The following is a 12292-nucleotide window of genomic DNA, read 5'->3' as shown; positions in this document are numbered from 1 at the left end:
GAGATGTTAAGGCTCAAACACTGTGACACAAATTCCCTCAGTAACTTCATAACCCTATGTGAGGTGGAAGTTTGGCCTGCCATGCTGTCATACCAGAAACATATACTTTTATAGGGAGGGAGCTGTAATATATCCGCCCTTGTGTTCCACTTGATACCCAGGTATGCTAATGTAATGGAAGGGGCCCTCTATCTCGTCTTCTGCATGGGGTGCCCCCAAATGTTTTGCCAGGCCACCTGGTTCATTGTAGTGTGAATGGAGCCACCTCGTGGGTATGAAAGGTGATGTATTACTCGATATTTCCTTGCAGTGCTGTTGGGGACTGAACCGCGGGGTGGGGGGGCGACCCTTAGGTTCCCTATTGGCAATTAATTTTTTTTTAACCTTACATGGGTGCTGTATGCATCCAATGAAGTGAGCTGTAGCTCACGAAAGCTTATGCTCAAATAAAATTGGTTAGTCTCTAAGGTGCCACAAGTACTCCTTTTCTTTTTACTCCCCAGAAAGGGGATCCAAAATCCCAAAGTTAACCCCGCCGCCCCACATATGCCATATGTGCTTTATTAGGGTAATATCATAGGAAACCCTGAACACCTTAAGCCTCACTGGCAATCGTGCCTATGCCCATTGGACCACCGGCCAGTTTGCCCCCTTACCCTGCCTGTGATCTGCACCTCATGAGCTGCTTCAGCCGAGCCAAACCTGCAGTTGGCACTCCACCCACCCCCAATCCTGTTTTCCCCTTGCAATCATCCCCTACCGCTCTGGCAAGAATGGGCCAAATGGGTCCCAAAGCATATCTCACACACATACTTGAATCTACAGTGGCTGCGAAAACAACCATTGTTATTAAATGCCCAGCAAATATTATGTGACTCTTGCCCCTCCTGAACTTGCAGTGGAAGGAACAGGCCACTGTCTGTGTGAACTCCTGGTCCCCGCAGAGTCATCCACTCTAGCCACAACGTGTGATGTGGTATGTCCCACCGGATCCCAGTTTGTGTTGCTGCCCTTAAGCAAAACTGCTCGTCATAATGAAACCAAGACATGCCCCCAAATGTAGTATGTGCCTGCCTGGTTACATCCATATACTTAAACAAGGCTGAGCGTCTCTCTGGGTAAGCCTGCACTATCATACCTGCATAGATGAGGAAGGCCGCCTCCCAATTGTCCCATGTTCTAGGCACCCATGGCCGCTTGGGCAACTCATTCTGTTTGCTCTGTCCCAGCTTACTCTCTGTCAACACCTCCCTGAGTGACAATATTCATGTATTCCCCTCAGGATTTTATCCTTAATTGTACTTAGTAGGTGAACTCCCAACAGGTCAGCCACCACGGCACAACCATACTCAGGACTGACTGATGGAGCATCCTTGGTGCCCTGTTCCCCCACAACCGCCCTCCCAGGAAGCTCAACTCTATCCCAGGAGGTTATACATCTTAACAACTGATGAGTTGACATGTGCCCAGAGGTTTCAACCACACTGCTGCCCCCCACCTGTGCAGGGGTCTGCCCCACCTGCCTGTCTCCCAACTCCTGAACTCGTGCCCATGCTGGGCCTCCCCTGGAACCCAGGCCAGACCTATTACCCACAGATGCCTGAAGTTGTTGCAACAACTGCAGATTAGCTTGCAGCAGCTGTGCAACCCCATTGGTGTCCCCAGCAGGGGTGCACCTTCAAGGTGGATTTGATATGGATTCCGGTACTCCCATTCCTGGTCCTGGCCTATTTGTTACTCTGTAAGGCTCACTCCTGTTCCCCTCAAGTACCCTCTGAGATGGACAATTTGAGCCCAGATCCTGCACCTCCCTCAGGCCCATGCAACCACCACACATTGTCACATTGCAAGGCAGGATATCACCTGTGCCACCTGTTCTCCCAACTTCTGTCTGTTGCAAAGCACACTCACCACTGAAATCAGCCTCAACCCTGTCTCCTGGGTTCAGTGTAGAAGAACATTGTGGTTCTGGGCAGCCCAATACACTTTGGAAGTCCCGCTGTGCCTCCCTGCAAGCACCCCTTATCCAGAATGAGCCTGTCCCTCTCCGGGAAGCGGTGAGCTTCCCAACCTTCTCCGTGCTCTCATCTCTCACCTCCTCCTCCTGGGAGCCATGCTGCCCAGCGTGCCTGGATCCTCTGCTGCCTGCTGCTGCCTTGCTTGCTGCGTGGAGAAAGCGGTTTCCAATGCTACAGCTTGCACCTTTAAAGCCTTCCAAGGGGGTGAGTCAGTGCTGCAAAGCTGACCAACACCACCTTTCTGCAGCAGTTTCTGATCTTGTTCTCCCCCACTCCATAAAGCACTACTGTCTTCCTCCAGCAAGCCTGGACCACGGCCCCCCTGCTTTCAGTGCAGGGCAATCGTTCTCAAAGAGATTACAATTATATTGACTTAGTTTAAAAGAAAGTAATGAATGTTACCTACAAACATTTGATGGTGTTCAGCTATTCACATGTTCATTACAATCATATTTATGTGTTTTTACACATGAATGAAAAAGCACTATAGAAAGATGTATCTGTTTTACTTCCGTTGTATAAAATCAGGAATAGATTTAAAAGTTATGTGCATTTAAACACAGCAATCCTGAATAATGTCAGAGTGCAACAAGAGAGGTTTGAATGTCAGCTAATCACGGAGATAAGCAATTTCTAATTAGTGATTGATCAGATGCTTTCCATTATGACACACTAATTTATGAGACGCATGTTGGACAGACTATAATACAATTAAAATATTTCCTCTGAAACTACTGATGTCAAACTCATCCACTAACTACTAATTATCATCAGGTACCATTGTCATAAATATAAAGGGAAGGGTAACCACCTTTCTGTATACAGTGCTATAAAATCCCTCCTGGCCAGAGGCAACATCCTGTTACCTGTAAAGGGTTAAGCAGCTCAGCTAACCTGGCTGGCACCTGACCCAAAGGACCAATAAGGGGACAAGATACTTTCAAATCTTGGGGTGGGGGAAGGCTTTTGTTTGTGCTCTTTGTTTACATTTTGTTCTCTCTTGGGACTGAGAGAGGCCACAGAAATCCATCTTCTCCAACCCATCCTAATCCAAGACTCCAATATTGCAACCAGTATAGGTAAATCAGACAAGGCGGATTAGTTTATCTTTTGTTTTATATGAATTTTCCCTGTGTTAAGAGGGAGGTTTATTCCTGTTTTCTGTAACTTTAAGGTTTTGCCCAGAGGGGGATCCTCTGTGTTTTGAATCTGAATACCCTGTAAAGTATTTTCCATCCTGATTTTACAGAGATGATTTTTACCTTTTTTTTTTTTTTTAACTAAAATCCTTCTTTTAAGAACCTGACTGATTTTTCCATTGTTTCAAGATCCAGGGGTTTGGGTCTTTGATGATTCTGTAACCAATTGGCTAGGATATTATTCTCAAGCCTCCCCAGGAAAGGGGGTGTGTAGGGCTTGAGGGGAAGATGTCTCCAAGTGGTCTCTTTCCCTGTTCTTTGTTTAAAACGCTTGGTGGTGGCAGCATACTGTTCAAGGACAAGGCAAAGTTTGTACCTTGGGGAAGTTTTTAACTTAAGCTGGTAAGAATAAGCTTAGGGGGTCTTTCATGCGGGTCCCCACATCTGTACCCTAGAGTTTAGAGTGGGGAAGGAATCCTGACAACCATAATCCACTTTGTTATTTATTGCTTACAAATGCTTCAAATTTGGTAAAAATAAAATAGATAAAATGTTCACAATAACTTTACCTGAAGTATTGCACAACAAGGCTCTTCAATACACAATAAAGGAGTGTTCAAATCCTCAATGAGGAAATTAACTGTACAACATTCATTAGTTTACCACTATTAAGCAAAACTTCATTTTTGATAAACGTTTAAAATATTTTCTAGATTCTTACAACTTATATTAACATTTATATTTCAGTCTGTATTTTAAACCAAAAAGTATTCAAATAGAACAATTTAAATAAAGCTGGCAACTACGCAGCATTGTTTTTCTACCCTACTACAGCATCAGATCTTTTCAAGTCTGTTTACTTCACATAAAACTGGAGAAAGAAAACTAAAAAATACTCAATAGTCCTCAGTCAGCCCTCTGTGGAAAAGAGGAAGATAAGTTTCATGTCTATTATTACACAGACATTTCTCTAGTGGTTCACTTGTGCAGATTCAAACATGAGCAGCTTTAAGCTGCTCTAAATGAATTCTTAGCTCAGGACACAGTTCAGTTAGCAGCAGTTCCAACAAGACCTGAAAAAAGAAAAGGAAAACTACTAAGATTAATGTAAACAGCAAATAAGAATTTCTACCTCCTTTCTGAGATGTTCAGATAATCACAAATAATAGGATCACCTGGTTCATCTAGTCCACCCTGCATGGGACTATCATTAATTTCCCATGTGCCAATATCATCATGCAGCACCCCAAAACTGATTTTTTAAACACCTGTTCAATATGCAAAATTAGAAAGTCTAAATGACAATGTAAATGCAGATTTTTACAACTTCCCTTTAGTGGGAAAGAAATCCTTAAAAGCTTTGAAAAACCTTCTAAGTGTAAGAAAGCTCTGCAAGAAAACAACTTCTTGTTTCTAGGCATATTGACATTTCTGAGCCTACCAATTATTTTTATTGTCATAGCACCTAAGAGACCCAGTGATGGATCAGGACCCCATTGTGCCAGGCACTGTAAAAACACAAGGAAAAAATCAGTCTGAAAGGTTAGAATACTGAGCCATTAGTTCAGTACTTAGAATAATAAAATTCACAGATAATATTCTGGTTACTCACATAGAGTAGATGCTTATTGGCTCTAGTTTCTTGCAGTGCACTGAACACTTTGATTATCCCATGACGGGCATTTTGTTGTCCAACAAGGCTCTGTAGAGTATCTGCAACAAACATTTTAGGTTGTATTTTCATCCTGATGTTGATAAACCATATCTGCTTACAATTACTTAATGGCAAGTGCACCAGAAGACACCACATACCATGACAGGGGGTTAGAATTATAAATTCAAGCTCCTATTAAGCAAAAAACTTAAGCACATGTTTAACTTAAAACATATGAGCTGCCAATGAATGAGACTACTCACATGCTTAAAATTAGGCATATGCTTAAGCATCTGCGTCAAAGACCTTTAAAATCAGAATTTTGTTTACGCTGTTTTGGCAACACCCTCTGAGTGCTATTACCAAAGATATACTGGGCATATTAGGTGTTTAGCAGTGCAGAGCATTAGGCCTGTATTCTCATGTATTATTCAAATATTCACATACACAACATGAGTAGGTAAGCGATACAGTTAGTAAAATTAGTTGAAAATATCAGTTTCTGATAATCTGAACAAGTGATTTGAGGGGAGAGACGTGATCTCAGAGTTTTGCCTCTCTAAATTAAAAAGCCTACATATCTCCAAATAAACAGAGCAGTGATAAATTTCTAGATGAATTATTTACAATTTGAATTAAGTCTTATTAGGAAGGAAAAACTAGGGCTTTCTTGGTTGACCATTAGCAACATGCAGCACATTCCATTTTGCTACAGAAAAATTAAGCTCCTAGACATCCTGTGTTTTTCATGAAGAAGCTATGATTGACTATTCTAGTTAAGCCAAGTATGTATAATGTACCAAACGCCTAGTATGATGTGCTTTATACTATATATCAAATATTTTTCATGCACACCTTGTGTTGTGTTTTGCCTGTTGAACACAAATTAAAAATTACTCAAAAGTGTGTGTATAACAAAGTTTAGTGAAGCATCAAATATGTAATTTAAACCTGCTCTATCCAGGTGCTGGGTAGATCAGCTAGTAGGGTATTTAAGTTATATTAGGCTAAAATTTGAAATTTACCTTCACAATTATCAGCTGATTTACGATTAATTTCCTAGTCACTAGTTATAACATGTTTTTCTGGCAGAAAACTATATGCTTATTATTTGTATATTCCCAGATATTCGGCTTCTTTGGATGGTCACAAACTTGAACAAAAAATTCTCCTGATTTTAGTACACACTAATTACACACCAAAACATTAACTGAATGTTAAGGTTGCAAAATTAAGCACTCAGAAGTTATGAAATGCCAGAATTAGGGTTGCCTATGACCACATGGTTAAAGTTTGGCAGAATAATAAGCAACTGAAATCACAGTGTTATAATGGGAAGTATCTGGCAATCTTAGCAGGCAGTGCTACCTGTTCCACCGATAAAGAGGAATACTGAAACAATAAGAAAGAAAATTTCAGGAATGGGTGTTTTATGACCACTAGACACGGAAGAGCATCAGTCTGTAGGGGTTATTCCTACAGCCAAATGATACTGGCATGCTGTATGTGTGGCACAACAACAACAGTGTAGAGACAACCTCCAAATAACTGAAGAACATTCTCAGCATAGTATAAATGGGGGGCGGAGGGAGGGGGAGAATGAGGTTATTTGTCACTAAAGGAGTTTTCTGAATAGATTGCCTCTGAAGAACACTGCTCTGGGAGACCTGTGCCAAGCTAAGCTTTCCTGGAACTATATTAACAGCAGTTAGAATCTAGCCAGGAACATGTGGCTCAGCTTCAGTGTGCTGAGACCACATCTACAAAATAAAGCTAAAGAGATCTGATGGGCGATCAGCACTTCTAAAAAATCAAGGCCACTTAGGTTAGGCTCCTAAATCCATATCGAGGCTTGTAAATCAGAGTATGAAAATTTTGGCCGACAATGTTCTCTGATTTGACTGAATGCAAAAGAGATGTAATCTGTAGGAAAAGCTTAGTGTATTCAGTTAAGCTCCTCAGAAGTGGTTAGAACATGGGACTGAGAGATGGGAATTCTCAGTTATTTTCCTGGTTCTATCCCTAAATTGTTATAGTCTACACTGGAAAAAAGTTACGTAAACTCTCATCTTACAGACAAGGACAACAGGAAGAAGTTCACACAGGTACATATGCCAGCTATGTGCACAATTTGATGCCCCCAAATCACGTAAGTATTGGGGGGTTTTTTGCCTTTTTTTTTTAACTTTATTTAAATTGGATTAGCTTTACTATCTTATTCTAAAAATGATCATCATCTAGTTAGTTTCAAAGGTCAAATGAGACACTAAGGAATGACTGGGAACAGTCACTAAAATTTATCTAACACCCTCATGAAAGGGTTCAAACTAAAAACAGTGTTGTTTGAAGCGTAGAGATAAAAATCAAATATGAGGATAGACTGTGAGGTGGGAGAAGCTGGTTCTGAAATCTCAGCCAGAAGAGAAGAGTCAGATTCTACTGACTTTGCTACCAGTTTTTTAATTATGTTAGACATGGGCATAGAAGTCCCATTCTGCACTGAACAGTGCTGCAATTTACTTGTCAGAGGCACTAAGGATAAGGGCTGGGATCAAGATTGTGCCTGTTTTCAACATTAGAAGGTACGATCTAAACTGTAAAAAGAAAAATGTAGGTTTAACGTTCACTTCTTTCATATGTGGTTATGTAGAGAAACGCTGATGTTCTCACCTGGAATGTTTTCAAGTAGTTTTTGCTGCGCTCTCTGTTTTGTCTCCTGACTTTGCTCTTCGCTTTTGGATCTTGTTGGGGCTGCTGATTTTCCATTTGGCCAGAAAGCATCTCGGAATACACTGATGTAGTAAACAAGCATTGGCTCGCTGAATATCCAGCTTACGGTGTCACGTATTTGTCTTTAAAAAGAAATTTAAAGGGGAACGTGTCATAATTAATAGTTTAGATTTTACACAGACAAATGGTGGAAGACATGACCAACTTCATAAAATGGTGCCGGTTTATCAGCCTATGATATCAGATGATTTGGCCAGTGCCCCCCACTTCCTAGTCAGCTATGTGCACTCTTACTGGAAACGTGGCTTGGGTTGCTCCAAATGTATGCTCCTGGGATGTGAAGAAGATGGAACTCAATGCAATTAAGGAACACACCCATTTAAAGGAGTGGACGGTAGCAGCACACTGTGGGGCCATGTACAAAGGCTCACTGCTGCTCGGGAAAAGCAGAGGAGGGTGATGAGCTACACTGAGAAGTAAAATGGTAGTTGGGAACCACAACCTGACAGTATGGGCATATGTTCCAGCTGGATAAAATAGGATGAAGCTTTTCTAGAAATGTACCCAGGAAGCTCTTTCACAGGCAGTGCTGTAACCAGGGTGACTGATCAAGCTGGTCACCTCCTCCTGTGGCTAATTGCATCATCTCGAGCACTCTTTGCTTAAAGAACTCAAGTTCTGGGATATACAACCAGCTCCAGAGCAATGACCTACCATACTAACTGCTTTGCTACAACACCACAATTTAAAAATCAGAACACAGTTTAAATACTTAAAAACAAACAAATGCATGAGCAAAAAAACCCAACAACAAAACCAAACCCCATTCAAAGTGTGCACTCTCTCAGGGGTAAGGTTTTTCTTGCTACCTATTTGCATTATGTGAACATACAAGGGGAAAAAATTCAATTTAAACCTCAGTAAGTAGCTGTTGTCAAAGGCCATTAGTCTATCAGGGCTCAACCATAACATTTCCAATAATTTCTTCTCCGATTTTCCATTCGATAATGTCTGTGGGAGGCTGTTAAAGCAATTCTGGCATGTGCGACTTCAGCTGCTGAAAGGATGATGGGACCACCCTGTACTGTTATTTGATTTCTGGGATGTGTTACCTACCTGTATGACAGCATCATAGCTAAAATAAGGTAAAATATTGCTTTGTCAGATTCTCAGTGATCTTTCACCTGGGTGAAAGTATTGCAGAAATAACTGATGTTTACAGACTTTTGAAATTATCATTATCATAGCTGTCCTCCATTTTCTAATGGAAAACATTATCCAATAGGGTAAAACCAACATGACAAAGAGCCCAATTTATTTGTCAGTGAGTAGATTTTTCACTTACAAATAAGAGTTACCATACACTGACATGGAAACACATTACAGCCATTTTGATTATTACAAATATTTGGTTTGATTTACTTTTGGAGGTTTTCCCCAAGAAGAATTACAGGTTATAATACAAACGCCAAGTGCTCAAGCTTTTCCAAAATGGTAATTTGCCAGTATCCTGAGGAGCACATGTAATTAGCATTAGGTGGAGCAGATTGCAACCACCTTCATCTTTAATATGGAGTTATGGCCTTCAGAGATTAGGGGGAGATTATCAGAGGCACAAATGGGAGCTAGTCACTCAACTCCCATTGACTTTCAGAATGACTCCAGGTTTATATAGAAGTCACATCAGGCGTTCTTCAACTTGTTCATAATGTGGGTCACATCTAAAAAAGAGAGCAGCCCATGGACTACCTCCCTTCTATTCATTATTGCCTAAAATCCCTTAGCCACTACAGCAATTGCTTACACAGACAAGTAATTATTGAAGAAATATTTAGGGTAAAATCCTTACCCCATCTCTAGCCCTTTACAGGTACAGTGACAAAGTGACACAGTCTGTCTAGGGGGGATTCCCCCAGCAAAATGACTGTGGAAGACTGTCATAAGGCTGCCTTCTGGAGGACCATCTGTCAAGCCCTGGCGCAGGTGGTGTACCAGTGATGGGGGCCCAGCATGCAGTACCAAAGAGATTCCAAGCAAAGCTGTGACCCAACAAAGCAGCTCAGGAGGCTGCCATAACTCAGGCAGACTCCCAATACTCAAACCCATCTGCTTGTGTTCCTTCTGCTGGCTTTATGCCAACACCTTTTCGCAAACCAACAGGATAACAGACATTTAAACATAGTGTTCAAGCTTCAAAAGTTTATGACAGTGCAGAGTAACAAATTATGTTTCATTTTAAGAAGTAGTTTTAAAATGCTTTTCTAGAGCCTGCTCTGATGATGAAACCAAGCAAAGATCTGTGGGAAGGAAAAACCAAGATTCCTTGATACCAAATTTCTGCTCTGTCGAATAACTATTTTACTACAGGCCTTTGCACCTGGCAGAAGAGCTATATTAGTTATCATTTTTTTAACCAAGAAAGGACAAGTTTTTCCACAACAATTTTCATGAGGAGATTTCCAGCTTTTTACCCAGCTCTGTGATGGCCACGTTTTGCAGGCCTAAACCTCATGACAACATGGAAAAGTCTTCTTGGAGTCGTAAACCATGCAAATGAAAAACTGACATTTTGGCTTGCACAGGAGTAATGATATATTGCTATTTTACCTTACAAATAAATCACACTCATACTGTCTACTTAAAATGGTTTCTGTCACTTAGGTAAATTTACAGTCTCTTGTACAATGAAACAGCTTAAAACAAAAATCTAGGTTTTAGATCTAGGGAAAATGTTGTGGGTTCGTAAGAAAAGCAGATAGACTAAGAAAATAAAAGCCATTCAAACCAGCATAATGTTTAACTCCTTCAGAAATTACAGGATAGCATCTGATAAACTGTGAGGTGCTAATTCACTCTTAAGGAAAAAGTAGCAGACAATTTTTATAGCACGCCCATTTCTCACCAATGAAATATATTTGTTCTTTTTTAATTTAATTCCACAGATGGCAAATCCCTGTGAAACAATCTTGATTTCAGAACTGTGGTACAGATTATAGGAGCAGAACCATAATGCCACACACCTGCCTCAATGGATGGGAAACTTGATGGGACCAGCAGTGATTGGGACAGCCCCAGCAGAAAGGGGGAGGAAGAAAGCCCATGCTGGGGGAATGCAGGGTGGACCCTATTCTTCTAGAGACACTACCCACCCATTGGCCAGCCAGAGAAGGAGGTGGGATGACTGGTCCCTGGCCCTCCGATTTCATTCATTTAAACCTGGGTCCTTGGGAGCCCCTTCTTGATCCATTTTGTACGTCTGTGTTAGATTCCCCTCTGATCAACATGAGAATAAACTTAATTTTAAATTGTAGTAAGACAACAATGGCCGAGCCTTAACTATATGAACAGAATGTCAATAGATATTTTAAATAGTCTGCTTTCAGTTAGTTATTCATATAGCAATGATTCCAGAATCAGAGTTAAAGTTTAACTGCTACTTACTTGTTGATAGTTCTTCCAAAAGTGACTTGTACTAGTGCAATTAGTGTCTTTCTGACCCACTTAAACACTAGAATAATGAAAAAGGAAAGAAAATAAAGACCAGACATTCAGTAACTCTCTAGGTTCCACAATCATGACACAGAAACTACAATACATTTATCTACTATTATCTGTATTAATGTTTCACTTTCCAAGCTTTACATCCATAGTTCTTTCACTTCTGATTTTTTTTCCTGTCTGTCCTGCTATGCGGTTATTTTTGGGTTACTTTACTAGCTCCTTCAACTTTCTAGAAAGAATAAAGATGACTGCACTGGGACTGCAAGAAATAACACACTTCTTTTAGATTTGGGATGTTTGTTCTTGCTGTGTCTGACAGTAGCATTTCCATTTCAACTAGAGATTAAGTCCCAGCCACATATTAAGAGCTACTGTTGTGGTTCACGTCCAGCTCTAATGTAGCTTGCTGCCCAGAGTTCATGGAATACAAGAGACTTTTGTGGACAGTGTTTGTAATTCAGCATTGTCATTTTAATAAACGATTAAACAAATATCTAACACAGTGGGTTGCAATAGTGTAAGCACTGATATTGTAAGTACTGAGAGACACCTTATTTTTCAAAAATCATTAAGGCAGCAGAAGAAATTATTATATAGAAAAAATATGTAGACTGAAAATGCAGTGAGTTTTTCCTCTGAATAAGCTTCAGCTATCCTGCACTACTAAAAAGAGAAATAAAAGCCTTAAAAACCCATTCAGCAAACTGGACATCATAGAAACCATTCAAGTTTCTCACAAAATTTGGTCACTTCTTTTCTCTATTGATCTGCATCTCAAACAATTAACTAGAAGTTCTCCTCTGCAGAAAGTGAACTGCACAGGAAATGAGTAAGTTAGCCAAATGGGACTGTCTCTTCAAAATGTGCATCAGTAGCACAATTAACAAAGTTCAAGAATTACTTTTTTCCCTTGCATTTAGAATCTTCCGGTCATTAGGTTCAATCATTACGTTAGTCATTTTTTTTTCATGATTTGATCATGTTGGAACTAAACTAGGGGAGCTTTCCTTGCCCAGAGACCCCCAAAAGCTAGACTGGCCAGAAAAAGAATGCTGTAGCTTGTTGTCTGATAAAGGACCTTTTGCTACTATCCCAACTTGGCCAGCAAGAAAAGAAAAACGCAGTGTGGGATGTTCAGTAGTCGTCAGTGTTGGCCTAAGTTTTCGTCTACTGAAGTTAGTGGTAAAACTCCCATTGGCTTCAATGGGAAAGAATTAGGCCAATGTTGAGCCCAATGGTGGTTTACTCTT

General features: G+C 40.6%; 1 protein-coding gene across 3 annotated transcripts in view; it reads right to left on the bottom strand.

Moving 5' to 3' along the window:
* Positions 1-3769: 3769 nt before the first annotated feature.
* SNX25 (sorting nexin 25) overlaps positions 3770-12292 on the bottom strand; it is a 147038-nt gene continuing 138515 nt past the window's right edge. The window contains exons 16-19 of one of the 3 annotated variants that reach the window (XM_084626143.1): positions 10983-11049; positions 7482-7663; positions 4770-4870; positions 3770-4230 (exon numbers count right to left, since the gene is read on the bottom strand). In XM_084626143.1, the coding sequence (XP_084482269.1) occupies positions 4150-4230; positions 4770-4870; positions 7482-7663; positions 10983-11049 (431 nt within the window). In that variant the 3' untranslated portion in view covers positions 3770-4149. The remainder of the gene's footprint in view (positions 4231-4769; positions 4871-7481; positions 7664-10982; positions 11050-12292) is intronic. The other 2 variants (XM_084626141.1, XM_084626142.1) reach the window with 2 other exon arrangements.

The sequence above is a fragment of the Lepidochelys olivacea genome, assembly GCF_965140295.1.
Source record: "Lepidochelys olivacea isolate rLepOli2 genome assembly, chromosome: 4".
NCBI lineage: Eukaryota > Metazoa > Chordata > Testudines > Cheloniidae > Lepidochelys > Lepidochelys olivacea.
Note: the sequence above shows the minus strand (reverse complement) of the source record. Positions and strands in the feature narration are given on the sequence as shown.